The sequence below is a fragment of the Oppia nitens genome, unplaced genomic scaffold, assembly GCF_028296485.1.
Source record: "Oppia nitens isolate AA-2021 unplaced genomic scaffold, nextdenovo-longstitch-racon4-pilon3 scaffold5_pilon_pilon_pilon, whole genome shotgun sequence".
NCBI lineage: Eukaryota > Metazoa > Arthropoda > Arachnida > Sarcoptiformes > Oppiidae > Oppia > Oppia nitens.
Genome location: NW_026533243.1, coordinates 1,959,418 through 1,976,024, shown reverse-complemented (window position 1 = coordinate 1,976,024; position 16,607 = coordinate 1,959,418). Strand labels below are relative to the sequence as shown.

Below are 16,607 nucleotides of genomic sequence, written 5' to 3'. Positions count from 1 at the left end.
AATTACTCTCTACTATTAATATTTAACTCTAATTTATTTCATTTGGTATTTAATTAATTATGATAATAAAGTTGCTATAGTTATAACTCAAATATGATTACTGGCACTTGATTTAATGTTATAGAAAAATTATTATATAATATTAGTTATTTATAATAAATATAATTAAATCACTGTACAGTGTATACTAAAATTTTCAAAAAAATTTATTATTACCGGTAATAAATTATCATTGATTTATCATTAATAAATACAGTAATAATAAATAGTAAATATATTTTGCGACAAATTTTAATTTCGTAATTTTGTGTTTAATTTTTTATAAATACAGAGTACAGGTAAAAATACAGTATTATTAGGGTATTATTGTTTACGATAAAAAATATTATTATTTTGTTTAAACTGAAAACAATATTTCAATAACAAAAAAAAACAAAACATTTTAAAATTACCGTAAATAACATATTAAAAACTTTATACGCAATTGACATAAAAAAATATGTTAATTACTTGAGACAAAATAAACTCAAATTAGTCGTCGGATAAATAAAATGGAAATTTGGTTTTTTTAAATGTGTTGACAAAATATATGAAATAAAATTTCATTTTTTTAGTCGATCTTTCCCAGGGCTCTGATTCTTTCGAGCAATGGTGGGTGAGAGTGATACCAACTCGAGTAGAGCCAGTCATAGATAGGAAATCCTAGATTGTCTTTATTCAACTTAATCAATGCGCTTCTCAGGTCAGCCGTACGATTCATTTGTTTGGCAAAAGCGTCGGCTCCGAACTCAAATCGACGGCCCAAACATGTCATCAAAAATGACAGAATCTGTTTTGCAATAAAATAATAATAATAATATTCATTACTGACATAACATCCATAGATTAAATATACCTCATTATAGGGTGAGAATATGTATTGAAATATAATGAATATTCCGATGAAAACGGGTTGTGTCTTATGAAAGCCGAACGCATCGTAAAGAACTTGATTTTTGTATAACAAAGCGAATACCATAAAACATAGAAATAGATTTGTCTGAGCGATCACCAGATTTTTGAGGATATGGTTTAACTTCCAGTGGCCCAACTCGTGCGCCAAAACGGCCAACACTTCATCGTTATTACAGCCAACCTTCTTGTGTTCATTTTTGGAAGAATCACCGCTTGATTTCTCATCATTTTCACCTAATTTTTCAGTAATAATAATAATAAATATGTAATTTTATGATAAATAAAATTATAATATAGTTGAAGATTACCTTCGGTTTTCTCTTCACTTTCCTTTTTCTTGTGATAATCTTCAAGAAGTGTATCGAAAAGGACAATACGTTTGTTTTTATGGAAGCCATAAAAGTAAGCGTTTGAATGTGAAGACCGTTTGGAACCCTCGACCACAAACAGCTTCTTCAGTGGGAAATCAATACTTGCGGCCAACTTCTCAATCTGTTGTTTAAGTTCGCCATCAGGTAATGGCTCGAATTTATCAAACAGTGGCGCAATATAATCAGCATAAACCGTCATCAGAAACAATGTCACCACAAAGACAAAGGCCCACAAGTAGACGAAGAAGTAGTCGCCGCCGATCTTGACAATCCAAATGGCCACCGATAGTATCGGCGATATTATAGCTTGAGTTATAACAAATTTTTTCAATTTGTCCTAAAAAACAACGGAAGTTATTATAAGTCAGAATTATAAGAAAAATATTGATGACATTGTATGAGTTCATCGGATTAATTGGTAACCTTTGCATAGAAAGCCGGCGTTTGTTTATTGAAGCCGTGTTTCTGTTCGACAATAAACGTGTGATACAGACTCCACGGGAGATCAATGATTGTCGATATGACTGAACCAATCAAAACAAATGTCAACGTCTGTAATATTTCATTGTCTTTATAACCAACACGACTGACCACAACACCAGAATAGCGCCATAACAAAGGAATGGCTTCTGTCCATAGGATAACCTATCAAAAAAAGTAATGACAACCATATGGTGAACATATTTCGGTATCAATACGGATGTCTGAACTTACGGTATTAAGACATTGGTTCCAAATGGACGCATAAAACCCGAACCGACTCTTATCAATGTTATAGTCTCGTGCTTTGGTCAGTGTGTCTCTGTCTAAGACACCGATCAGTTCGGTCGGCACTTCGACAACACTTTTATATACTTTGTACTGAATTCAAGACATAAAACAATTAACTTATTAAACGAAAAGATGAATACAATGGTCACAAATACCTGACGCCGGGAGAGATACAGATCCCATATGAAGACAATCCATGAAAATACGAGAACCGATGCAAATATGTTAGTCGGCGTCCAATAGTTGTCCACCAATTGGTGGAAAAAACAGGTCATGACTTTTGCCGACAATTGCGGTCACAATTGATTGACTGATTGTTTACTAAACAAAGTGTTTATTAATAGTCCAATGATTTGCAGTTTGTTTTTCAATCAATGTTTCCACTGATTGATTGATGAATACAATTGAGGCTTACGTTTACTTTACTATTATATTCAATGAATATTATTCATAATAACTTTATTCACAAACAAATAACGTTTAGTGCTATTGATATGAAATATAAATTAAAATTCTATTATCTATTACTACAGCACTGAATAATAAATTAAATTTTTAAATAAAAAAATAAATCAATAAAATAATTAATAATAATATTAATAAAAATCATAATTGTTATATTTTAGCATAAATTAGCATTTAGTATAGATTTGTATTTTTGCATTTTTATAGATAATAATCTTTTATTATAATAATAATTTTTGTTCAATACATTAAAATAATTTTGAAATTTTAATGAATTTTTTGAGTCTATTAAAGTTTTTATTTTAATAAATTTACATTAATTGTAAATTATTTAATTGATGCATTTGTATTGATATATATATATATATGTTTTATTTTTATTGGGATTTATTTAAATTATAATTTTAAATATATATATAATTGAACATAAAATTTACAATTAAATTTGAGTTAACTGTCATCTCTGATTATAATTTCTTTTAGTTAAAAATCAATATATTTTTAATAATAAAATTACTTATAAAGAATTTTTTTTAAATTTTAGATAAATAAATGTCTATTTAAATAATGAGATATATAAATATATTTATAAACTATAATTATGTGTCACCCGCACAAAAAATTAACACATTAAAATTAATTTTATTTTTAAATAATGGTTTAATATGCAAATTATGATCACAACTACAATACCTTATTTTATATACATATAATAACTATATTCACGTTTTACCCATAAAATCGCATCGAAATTACAATTATAGAAATATTTTGATAATTACATCAATAAATAATGAAATACATTTGTTGTTATGTTAGTATACCTGTATTTATAATTAATTATTAGTTACAAACAATTTTATAGAAAACCCACCAAATTTTGTGTTATTATTAAACATTATAAATAAAATTTAATTAGAAAATTATGAAAATTTGTTTCCAATTATCATAAGATAATTAATAATAGTTTTATTTATATACGAATTATATTTAAATGTTTTGCAATAAATGAAATACAATAAGATATTTTAAATGAAATTTTTATTTATCATAAAATAGATTTATTGAGTAAAATAGTAATTTATACATTTGAATTTATTTTATATATGGTACCATGAATTTTAATTTTTAATTGTAAATGCTAAAAAATAAATTTATAATTTCTTATTAAATATTAATTTAGTTGTAATAATAAAAATAAAAAACTATGTGCTTTACATGTACACTTTTTTATTTACAATACATTTAAAACTTGATTATTTGTTAAACAAGTACTTAAAATTTTAATAAAAATAAAATTTTTAATTTATGGCTTAATATAATTTTTTAAATTAAATTATTATTAATCAAATTTTTAATTAAATTAGTATTAATCAATTTTTTAATATAAAATTACACATTAATTAACACTTTACTGGATTACTTAATTTTTGTAAAAACTGGTGACCATAATATTATTAAATGATTACTACAATAAAATGATATAAAGTTTTAAATTTTGAAAAAAAACAAATTTTATTATTTCAGATTTTATACTGATAATTATTAACGATTTATATGTATCAATTGACAAATAACCAGAAAAATGGGGAAAATTGGCATTTAATTATAATTAAGTTCACAATTTAAAACAAGATTTTGATAATAATATTTCAAAATAAATTTTATATACTGAACTAATTTTTTTGAGAAATTTTTAAAATATAAAAAATGATGATATAATATTTTATTAATTTATATTTGCATAATTTTTCATTTAGCCCATTATAACAATGAAGCATAAATTTGTTTTGTTGCTTTTTAATTAGTTTATCAATAATTAAAATATTTGTAAAAATGTTTTAATTAAGTTAAACAATAAAATTAAGTTAAAACAAATATATATACATTGTGTCATACAATAAAATCAATGTTAAAGGAAGTTTAAAATTTTAATATATAGTTATACAATAAAATTGAATGACAAACAAAACAATACACTAATTGTTTTTCACTAAATGATACCTTAAATTATTTGTAGGATTCATGATATATATTGTCTATAAAATTGTTTTAAATGAATAAATATTTGTCGTTTTTTAAAATTATATATTATATTATTTGTAAACATAAAAAATTAACATAAAAATATTGAACAACAATTTTTGCTAATAATAATTATAATAACAATAATATTATTTATATATTTACAAACATATGATTTAGTTTATTTATTATGATTACAGTATAAATATATATCAATATTTTCAAAAATTATTACAAATCTTAGAATTTTTTGTTTTAATCCAAGGTTTAAGATATTTATAATAATTTAATAAACTTGAATATAAAGTACAAAAAACTATATATATATTTAATTTACTAATAAATATTGTAATATATGTTTTATTAATATAATTAATCAAGTTACTATGAATTTTAATTATGGAGTCACTAAAAAAAGATTTTTATTATTTTTATATTAGAAATTAATAAAAAAAATTAAATTAGAAATTTATAAACAAGTATGTGATAATGTGTCTACACTTAATAATAATTTAAAGTTAATGATTCACTAAAAATCTAATTACAATAAATAAAACCTTGACATTATTTAAGGAATAATGATTTGGTTTAACTAATTTTTTGTTTTATTTTTATTTTGCTTATATATATAAATATTTAAAAGTTTAATTTTTATGCAACAATTTATTTTTATGTTACTGTCATCACTATTGGAAAAAAGTTTTTATTATAAATAAAAGTTAATAAACTGATAAAAGTTTGAAAGCTTACGAAAAAGTTATTATTTTATTTCTAATAGTTTACAACATTTGTAGATAAAGTGTTTGATTAAAATTAAATTATATTTTTCTAATTCAATCAATTTGTTAAATATAAGAAATTTCTTTATAAAAATGAATTCAACAACAGATTCATTAAATATATTTCAAAATAGTAGTGAAAATATTATATTAAATTTTCATATAATTAATAATAATACAGAAATTGACGACAAAACCAATAAATTACTAATTAAACAAATTCACGATTTCTTGATTGTTATACTATTAGTTGTTGTTATGTTTGCAATGGGATGTTCGGTCACAATGAGACAGGTCTGTCAAAAATTTATTATTATATTTATATATATTTTTAAAAAGCACAACAAATTTCAATTGAATACCAGGTGTTGGATCACTTGATAAAACCGATACCAGTAATCGTGGCTATGATCTGTCAATTTCTGATATTTCCGTTCATATCTTTTATGTTTATTAAATTTTTATCGATTGAAAGTCTCAATGCAACAGGTCTTTAAGTTTTTTTTTTTGATAGTAAATCTATTGTAAACATATTTTATAGCAAATTTTATTTACTAATTATATTAATTTACAGGAATTCTAATATTGGCCACTTGTCCCGGTATGTGCTATAGTTATATATAATGTTATAAAAATAATTATTAGAAAAATAATTAGTTTATAATTTTTATCGATCAATATATATATATAAATTTTTTTATATAACGCTAAAAAATTATTAATAAATCAAATATAGGGGGTGTCCTATCAAATATATTTACCTTCTTTTGGAATGGAGATATATCGTTGAGGTATTATTATTATTATTTAATTAATCAATAAATTAATAAATAAAATATATATGAATTGTAATAATATTTAGTATAACGATGACAACTGGTGCCACAATAATAGCTTTACTGGCGATGCCATTCAATCTATGGCTTTACGGTCGAAATCTGGAAACGGAAACTCTAGTTATTCCTTATATGCAAATGACATTCACACTGGTATTCATAACAATACCCGTACTCTTTGGTATCGCTATAAACGTTAAATTCAGTAAAATCTCGCCCTATATAACCAAGGTAGTTTTTTCGGTTATCTCATTAGATCAAAATTACAGACAGCTTTATAAGTGCTGTTCAATAGATCGGTTCAATGGCTGGCTTTGCTATAATCATTGTTTGTCAAACACTGGAAGTAATCATCTTTCCCACAATCTTTGACGACATTCCACTGGAAGTACTGTTAGCCGACATTGTTTTGCCAATCATTGGTCTGGCAGTGGGTTATCTTACGGCTAGTTTGTTGTGTTTGAATCATAAGATCAAGAAAACAATTGCAGTGGAAATTGGTGTCAAAAATATCGGAACAGCTATTACTATCATAATGTTGTCGTTTCCATTGAATGTAAGCTTAAATTTTCTAAATGTTTTTAGTGTTTAATTATTATATATATTTTTAAAAAATTATATAATTATTTATTTAACAGTTTATTCGCCAAACAATATTATTTCCATTTTTATATACCTTTACCTCGTTATTTGTACTTATAATTGCCACTGCAATGATCAAAATTTGTGAGTATTATTTCGGACAACCATCTGAACCGGAGAGCATTGAAGACTTGAAGGCATCGGCCGCCACACAGGCATTACTGGATGAGTTTAGTTCATATATTTCTATAAATATATCTTAATTAATATCAATGTTTATAATTATTGTAAATTATTTTTTTAGTGAATCAAATTTGAAGCCAATTGTAGTACAAAGTGGTTCTCAATATAGAAGACAACCTTAGAATATACATCATTGAAAAATAACAATTATTTTAATAATAGGAATTATTTTCTTTATTTTATTATTAGTATTTCATTGAATTATACTGTATTTTATCTATACAGGGTACATACATTAGTATGCTAACAGTGATAAACCTTTAAAAAGTTGATTTCATTATACAGTATATATTATACATATATTATTTATATATTATTAGATTTTTACGATTATTACAATTTATTAATTTTATATGATAGATGAGTTAATTAATTTTAATTTCTAATTTTTATTATTATTATTTTATCAAGTTAATTTTGATAATCTTTTTGAAATTGTTAACTTTTAATATTATTATTATTATTAGATTCTGTATATAAATCAATTATTAATATTATAATTAGATTTGTGTCATAAGATTATTAATCCAGAAGTCGGTCTTAACGTTGAATATACAAGACATGAGCCGAAGTTTACGGTTGACTTCGGTGTCGCCGCAAACTATGGGACAGAATATTTGTGTGAAGTCCTCCAAAGAGATATACTTTTGGTTGTCTATCAAATGTCTTAAATGAAGTATTACAAGTGATAATGTGTCTCTATTTGTGGTATTCATGTCTTCAATCAATTGCTTAACCATTGACTCTAATTCTTCGTCACTTTTCTTCTCTTTTGGAAAATTAAAAAAAAGAAAAACTAATTAATAAATGTATTATTTAAAATAAAAATAAAAAATAACATTCAAAATACAAACTCATGTTATATGAAAATTGTTTCCACATTTCTCTACCTATAAGAGAATCGTTAAAATCTGATAAAAACTTTTTGATAACTCCACAGATAATATTGATATTGTGTTTGTCGAGCAAAGGAAAGCCATTTTTACAATTAATTAAACCATTGCAAAGATCTTTGACTTGTTTTAGACTTTCGGAGTTCATTATATAGATATTATTAGGAGTGCTCTCATGACATCTTTGTTCAATTTCTCGCATACAATGTACCAGAAGTGCCGGAATTGATGGCTTAGAGGATGGATAGACATAATTGCTTAAACATCGACCGGGTCTTAAATTGGGATTTGTGTATTTAATACAGGGAACCGGCAGTTTTGAGGAACAGCCTACGTGTATAATTGCTACACAATCAACACATTGAATGTATTTATCGGAAAATTGAATAAAATCGCTGCAAACTCGACACTCTTCTTTGGAAACGGTAGTTTTGGTTATAAAATGGTGTTTCCTTTTGAATATTAACACTTCTAACACCGGATTTACTTTAATTTCACATAAACTTGGCTTTTCTTGAACTTTAATTGGATCTAATTTCTTGTTTTCTTTATCATTATCACTGATTTGTATGGTCTCATCAATATTTTCCTCATCATCTTTTATAACTCTTATAGTTTTATCATTTTGATAATTGTTATGACTTTCTATATTAAAAACAAATATTAATATAAAATATAAAATAAATTTATTTATCCATTTAAATATTTTGTTAGATAATATTAATAACTAATGTTTAAGGTATTTATTTTAATAAGTCATAATATTTAATTAAATAAAGATTAATGATTATACTATACATTTTAAATACTGTTTCATATATTAATATAAATAGAAACCGTATTTATGTTTTTTCTATTATAGTTTGAAATGAATCCAACATTTTTGTTGTCCGGAATTTTTGTTAACTACTCATCAAATTCTTAGGAAAATTAATTAGTTATTAATACATAAATTATTAAATAATTAGATCAATGATCGCTTAAAAATAGTTACAAAAACTAATAACTAATTATCATCTGATATCTAAAAAATATGCCAAAAAATCACGAAAAACAATATAAACCTAAATTTATATCATTGATATGATTATCCTTTTGTTGAAATATTTCTATTATTTCTTCATCTTCTTCGTCATCTTCATCTTCGTCGTCATCTTCATCTTCGTCGTCATCTTCATCTTCATCTTCATCTTCATCGTCTTCCTCTTCCTGATTAATGATTTGTATATTTTGCAGACTATTATTGTCAACAATCAGTTCTTCTTCCTTTTCTTCTAGTAGTGATTGATTCACAGAGTAATCATCGCTTAGGACAGGACAGACATCCTGTGAGACACTGCTTCGCGATTGATTCAATTGAATACTTTCATATAATTTCTGCTCAATTATGTCATTGTATTGGTTGACCAGTTGGGGAACAATTCCCGATTCACGTCTGACCAAACTTATCATAACAAATATTAAAACTACTGATTTACGACACAATAAATATATAAACTCCTCTCACTCTCTATAGAAGACTAGCACTTGTATATAAAAAATACTGCACCGGTATATAAAAAGTTTCTAATGTTTTAATCACTAAGTGTCTGGAGAAGTGTGTGTATGTATTAAATATTTTTAAAAATGTTTATAAATAGTTTTCTCGACAAAAATGCATTTTGATGTCTATTTTTAATAATAGTATGATATCACAGATTAAAACAGATATAAACAACTTTTAAAATTTTCAATGTCTTGCGTATTATTATTATTATTAACAGCCAATTAAATGTCTATTTTTATGTATAAATCTTATTAAATATATACAATTGCAATACACACAACTAATTTATAAAAAAAAACATTTGTAATAATATTAATAAAACTTTATTATTATTTTTATTTTTATAATTATTATTATATATAAATAAATAAAAATTTCTATAAATTTAATAATAAATTATTATCAAATATAATTACAAATAAAATTGTTTATATCTTTTATAAGTAAATAAGTTTTTGAAAAAATTGTGAATTTAATAACTTAATTAATAACTACTTTAGTAATAAATTATTAATAATGTGCTAAAATACTGTATATATGATACAAAATATGTTATTAAAAATGTTATAAATAAATATATTATTGAAAATCAAAATATTGTCATTCAAATAGTCAAACACTTGAATCCAAAGAGTCGGTACTATCTTTGCGTTCATCGCTGATCTCATCGGTGTCTCCATTGCCGGCCTCTTCATCCTCGATGTCGTCGTCATCATCAGCGTCGTTGTCGTTGTTGTCGTCGCGCTGTTGTCTCGCACTGTCTATCCTTGGCCTCACTGGTGGACAGTTCTCGTAGATATTTTGTCCGCCGTTTTGTTGGTCGTAATCATTGTAATCGCAATTAACTAATTGTTTATAATTTTGTATCGACTGTTGCAATGTCTGCAACTGTGCCAACAATGAAATGTCTAATTGTCTTAAGGAAATCATTTCCATCCGGAGTACTGTCAACTTCTCGTCCAACCTATTGTTGCCAATATTGTTGACCAGTGTGTGTCCTACGGATGGGTATTGATTGGCAGCGGAGGCGGCAGTTCCGCGATTGTCGATCAACGCGTGTACGGATTGCTGCGGCGATTCGGTCAACGCCTTTGGCAACGGTGGTAATTGATGACCACTCATGTCAGTTCACCACAATCGGTAATATGTGATATCACTTGAAATGTGATTACCGACGGATGTGTTGAGTGGTCACCAATAAAAATCGGATAAACGATTGTTTTATCACAAGTTTGTCACTCACTTATGTAACTCACTGTTAAAGCGCTTGTTTTACACACAAATAAACTGGAAAATTGTTTTGATATACAATTTGGTATTATTTAATATATACAACAAATCATGTATATCAGTACTAAACAATACATTAGAAAAAGTACCAAATGTTCTCCTGTACTTTAAAAAACACTTTATTATTGTAAATCAATTTGCAATGCATTTAATGTTTGACTGTTTTCGAGTCTATTATTATTATTATTATTATTATTATTGTATTACTGTTTGTATAATAACAGTACAGTAGTGTTGTGTTTGACTTCACAAACATTTAACAACACATTCATAGCTATTATATTATACTTTTACAGTACTGTTGTAATAAAAAGCTGAAGACATTGACATTAATTGGGACAACATTTTTGGTCCATATTTTTAAGGGACAGTTATCTCTGAAACTGTGATATAAGAGTTCAAACTATTGACTATATGTTTGTTGTGTTTTTTAAATACTAATATTTGTGCGACACTTATATATAATTGCAATTTAAAACTATTATTATTAGTTAAATATTGTTAATAAGCAATATATGTATTAATAGTTTATATCAAATGTAATATCAAATGCATTGACAGCTTATGACAGCCTAAAGGCATTCATTTGCATCCAATTAATTGATCACTTGGTTTACACATAACAATGGCTGCAATCTTGAGGACGTTTGGCATCAAAAAGCCTAAACATAAGAGTAAGTTGTTTGCAATTAATTTTATCTTTGGATCAGTTGATGATTATAATAATAATAATAATATGTTTTTTGCTGTTATTTGATTGTCCAAAGAACTGCCTGAAGACTGGACCGACTGTAAGGCGCCAGTGATTGAAGGCATTACTTTCTATTGTAAATACTTAGGCAGTACTGTCATTGAGGAGCCGTCCAGCGATATACTGACCGCCGAAGCCATCAAACGAATCATACAAATGGTAATAATAATAATAAAGTGATTGATTGACTAAAATGTAATTATTTTGATTATATTTAGGCCAAAGTCAGTAGCAAAAAGTTAAGAAATGTATCCATTAATGTAAAGCCTGTTGGCATCAGTGCCAGTGATTCAAATAGTGGTGAAGAGCTCTTCAATTTGTCCATTTATCGGTAAATTTAATAGCAATTTAAAAATATATATATTTATATTGTTTTTTTTGCTAATGTGCTATTTATGGATGATTAGGATCTCCTATTGTTCAGCCGATGCCACCTTCGATAGAGTGGTGGCCTTCATCGCCACCAACGCTAATGAGACCCATGAATGTCATGCATTCCTTACCCCTAAACGCAAGATCGCGGAGGCGACGGCTCTAACCATTTCCCAGGCATTCAGTATCGCATACGACAAATGGCAACAAATAGCTAATAATGGAGACAATAATAGCACTTCTCAGAGCACAACAAACACTAATCATGAAAGCAATGAATTGAACAAAAAGTCTTTTACAGAAAGGCCTCTCATTGATCTCAGCACTGATGAGAACATCAGACCTCCCACTGCCAGCTTTGACGACAACCTCTTCAAGTAAAACAACGAAAAACTATTTTTTAATAAATAAAATCTTTTAATTGTTGTTACTGTTTATTAATTGGTTATATTTATTTATTTTTAAAAAAACCATTAGATTTAACGACAACAAACTTAATGGACAACAATTGCGAAATAATCTGAACATTGGTAACTTTGAACAATTACAAGAGTTGGTCCAAAAAGAGGTAAACGAAAGTCAAAACAGTGAGAAGTTTTTCGCTGACGACGACCTCTTCTCTTTGTGAATAAGAGTTTTGTTTTATTGCATTCAAATAACCAAATGTTTAGAAATGCATTTACGATTTGTTTTAAATTTTTGTTTTATTACATGAAAATTATTATATATTTTATTACTTAATTAATTCACTTTTGATTACAATTTTATACACACTTTTCTTAGTTATATTGTACAGTATATAACTTTTTCTTTTTTGTTATTTGATTTTTTTAGTTTATATATACAGTATATCGTATACATAAGTTATAACACACTTTATATTATGTTACGAAAATCTCAATTGTTTTATATGATCATTATTGCAATTATTATGATAATTATTATTGATTTTTACACTTTTGTTTTTAATATACATCAAGTGCCGAATAGATAATTGTATAATTGATGCATTTTATTATTACCGGTAATTGTAAATTTACATTTAATTTTAAGCAAATAAATTTCAATGAGATTCATATAATATTTCCAATGAATCGAAAAGAGTTTATTTGTGATAATAATATATTATTAAAAGTAACTTATTTGGCAACGAGTAATGAGTGATATAAAATTTTTTACAAACAATTTAATTGGATTTTAATAGTAAAACAAAGTTTAAAATATATGTATACGAAAGTAAATTGTTTATAACATAACAATATTAGTTGTGTTTAATTGCCTAATAAGTAATGTTAAATTAAATTTTGTCTGTTATTTAAATATTCAATTCAATTCAATTTTATTAATATTTTTCACTTATAAAAAACAACATTTTTGCAATAAGCGCACAATCATACCAACACTTTCATACCAACAATTGTATAGTTTATTATACGATTGATGACATCATGTAATTTCTAACACATAGACAGTAATACTATTTTTTCAATGTTTTGTTTTAAAAGTGTTGGTTTCATTGTGCGCTTAATGTTTGATTGAATGTTAAACTTATAATAAACAGTATATAATGTATTTGAAATACTGTGTAATATGCAGTGATGTCCTTGCATTTCAATTTAAAATAAATAAAAAAATACATTTTGCATAACTTAACTATATTTCTATCGTATGTTCAATGTTTCAAATTACAAATACTGTATAACTATTTTGCAAGTGATTTATAATACGAAAATACCTGTAAGATTGCAATTATATTTATGATACATATGTATACAGTATATCATTTCATTTGTTTGCGTTAAATAGTTGGTGTTTGTATTATACAAATATAATTACTTTGAACCCATTGGTATGAAATGTCAACATTATTAATATGATATATAAATTGTGCCCATTTTTTATATATATATAAGTTTATTTTTATCAAATTATATATATATTTATTTATTTATTAAAGTATTGTTATCGATAATAATCTGTTATGTAGTAATAATAATAAAAGCAACAAAAATCATATTATCTATGCTATTATTTTCGTGTTATATCTTATGATATTGGGTTGAAAAGCAATGGTAATAATATAAATGCAAACATATCTATGATTTTTTGTTTCTAATAAAACCAGTAGACATGAAATCACGATTTCCTTTAATTTGCAAACAAATTACTGCTAAACACCGGAAAAATATTTTGTTTGATAATTAATGAGACATAAGGTGCGCGTGAATTGCATTTTTTCTGTTATTGTATTGTTGTATAACTAAAATAAAATTTTGCTAATTGTTTATTGCAAACAAACAAATAATTTCTATAATTATATGCTATTAATAAAATAATGCTTAAATATGTGCTATTTTTATTTACTTTACTACTATTTGCTAACATTATAACATATGCTTAAAATTATTATTTTTTAATTATTAATATAAATTATTTGTTAATGATAAGTGAAATTATAAATATTGAATAAGTAATATATTAATATATTTATAGTATAAGAATAAGTATTCAATATTATGTCTCAAATAATACTGTATAATATTATTCAATTAAATGTTTTTATTTTAAGTTTTTATTTTTTATCTATAATATTTATAAATTATAACTTATATTATTTAATAAAATAATAATAGATAATAAATAATAATAAATTGTATTATAATACATATATTTACAAAATTTGTACATTATTATTATACTATTACACTGCTTATTAAATATGAGAGTTAATTAATCAACAATTTAAATTACATAACTTTACTTATTTCAAAATTTTTAATTTTTTGTGTTGTTTACTAGATTTTAAAATTATTAAATCATATTAATGTAATATATTATTAAATAATAATGTTACATTTATGTTTTATTTTTATATTAATGGGAAAAATAAGATTTTTAAATTTTATTTCCATACAAATTTAAAGTAATACAATTATATATAAAAAATATTTATATGCAAATAACAAAATTTATTTTTAATATTATAATAAGAAATAAAATATAAACAGAAACATAAATTGTATTTTAAGTTAACATTATATTTAAAAAAAAAATTTAATAATATAAATCTTGCACTTTTTTTAAGTTGAATGCTATTAAATCAGATAAATTTTTAATTAAATAATATTCTAAAAGTTTTAAATAAGTTCATTATATTTTTAAAAAATAAAATAATATGAATAAAATTAAATTCAAAATTAATAATTAAATTATTTTTTGAATTGAGAGACTATTAAACAGTTTAAAAATTATAAAAACTAATACTAATACTACTTATTATACTAATTATAATGTTTATGATTTTATATACAAATAAAAATTCACAAAATTACAGTATATTTAAAGTTTAAATAAAGTACAGTATAATACTTTGTATACAAATATAATAAATTGATATTTAATCACAAATTTTTATTTAATTACAAAATCACTTATATACAGTACATTCATTGCACAATAAACAAGTTATCAATAATCTATCAATATTAATTAATTAATTTAATCAATAGTATCCATTGATTATTGAACAGATTATATACTTATTAATTAATAATTGCCATATGACCCGACATAACGTAATCTTTAATTATAATATCGATACAAACGATCTTATTATATACAGTACTATATATTGTAATTAAACAAAAATATTTAATATTTAATGCAATTTATTTAAGCGCTTATAAATTCTCAATACATTTAAATAAACTATTAGTTTAATCAAAATAATAATAATATTACAAATAATAAGATTTAGGAAATAAATATATTGTAACTCTAATACATCTGAACTGAATTACTAGATTTTTAATTAGCTATTGTGTCAAAAATTGTCTTTAATAATAATAATAATAATAATAAAAATAATTGTACTGTTTTTATTCAAAAAAGTAATAATACCAAAAATAATAGTAATATAAATTTAATATTGTATAAAATATCAATATGTATTATAAATTAATAATTTTTGGGTGTATTGAATTCAATTTGATCCAAATTTTATTTATTTTTGTTATAAACAAGATTTTTAATATAATTTATTGATATATGATTAAAATTATTTTAGTTTATTTGAATGAAACACGAAAATGTAATCAATTAATAATTTTTATGAAAACTGTAAATTGATTTAAATCGATAAATAATAACTATTAAATAAAAACCATAATAATCATATAGAATTAATATTGTATTAATAATAATATTATTTTAATTTTAAAAATAATAAAAATAGATTACATATTTAAACTAACATTTGATATATTGAAATAGATTATATATATATATAAATATATACATTTAAATAAATGTAATTTATAAAATAAATTGTTAATATTTTTTATTAAATTGGTAAATACTGTATATAGTATATAATTTTTAAAAAATAAATACACAATTTATATGTTTTACCAAATAATTGTCCTAGATAAATTTAGGATGTTAGGCTCATTAAGGATAATCATCATATTTGTAATTTTAATAATAAAAGTGTGTGTTAATACCGTTTTACCCACTAAAACAAATTTTTATATTTATTTAATTAAATCTTATTTTCATAAACTGTATATAACTTGTAAAATTTAATCAACTATTGAATTTTTTGTATATCTACCAACTATTAATAACTAAGTTAAAATAAACTATTGAATTTAGTTTAAACTTTAGATAAAAATTACTATATTTACATTATAGCATATATTAATTAATATCTAGAAACTTATAAACTTAA

The 16,607-nt window shown here is 23.7% G+C and overlaps 4 protein-coding genes across 4 annotated transcripts; 1 reads left to right on the top strand and 3 right to left on the bottom strand.

Annotated features, from left to right (window-relative positions):
• Window positions 1–287: 287 nt before the first annotated feature.
• Window positions 288–2,529, bottom strand: LOC128961477 (CAAX prenyl protease 1 homolog). Its single transcript, XM_054307721.1, has 6 exons — window positions 2,252–2,529; window positions 2,040–2,186; window positions 1,749–1,970; window positions 1,263–1,662; window positions 896–1,188; window positions 288–829 (listed from the first exon to the last, which is right to left on the bottom strand). Exons 1-6 carry the CDS (start codon window positions 2,369–2,371, stop codon window positions 611–613), a joined length of 1,401 nt encoding a protein of 466 aa, XP_054163696.1. The 5' UTR covers window positions 2,372–2,529; the 3' UTR covers window positions 288–610.
• A 4,997-nt stretch (window positions 2,530–7,526) lies between these two features.
• LOC128961204 (rac GTPase-activating protein 1-like) lies at window positions 7,527–9,371 on the bottom strand. Its single transcript, XM_054307415.1, has 3 exons — window positions 8,984–9,371; window positions 7,881–8,564; window positions 7,527–7,795 (listed from the first exon to the last, which is right to left on the bottom strand). The coding sequence occupies exons 1-3, from the start codon at window positions 9,369–9,371 to the stop codon at window positions 7,527–7,529; spliced, it is 1,341 nt and encodes a 446-aa protein (XP_054163390.1).
• A 706-nt stretch (window positions 9,372–10,077) lies between these two features.
• LOC128961203 (leucine repeat adapter protein 25-like) lies at window positions 10,078–10,587 on the bottom strand. The gene has a single exon (XM_054307414.1). The coding sequence runs from the start codon at window positions 10,585–10,587 to the stop codon at window positions 10,078–10,080; it is 510 nt and encodes a 169-aa protein (XP_054163389.1).
• Window positions 10,588–10,961: 374 nt separating this feature from the next.
• On the top strand, window positions 10,962–12,621 carry LOC128961057 (low density lipoprotein receptor adapter protein 1-B-like). The gene is made up of 5 exons (XM_054307265.1): window positions 10,962–11,429; window positions 11,523–11,665; window positions 11,725–11,837; window positions 11,914–12,255; window positions 12,356–12,621. Exons 1-5 carry the CDS (start codon window positions 11,381–11,383, stop codon window positions 12,504–12,506), a joined length of 798 nt encoding a protein of 265 aa, XP_054163240.1. The 5' UTR covers window positions 10,962–11,380; the 3' UTR covers window positions 12,507–12,621.
• Window positions 12,622–16,607: the final 3,986 nt, after the last annotated feature.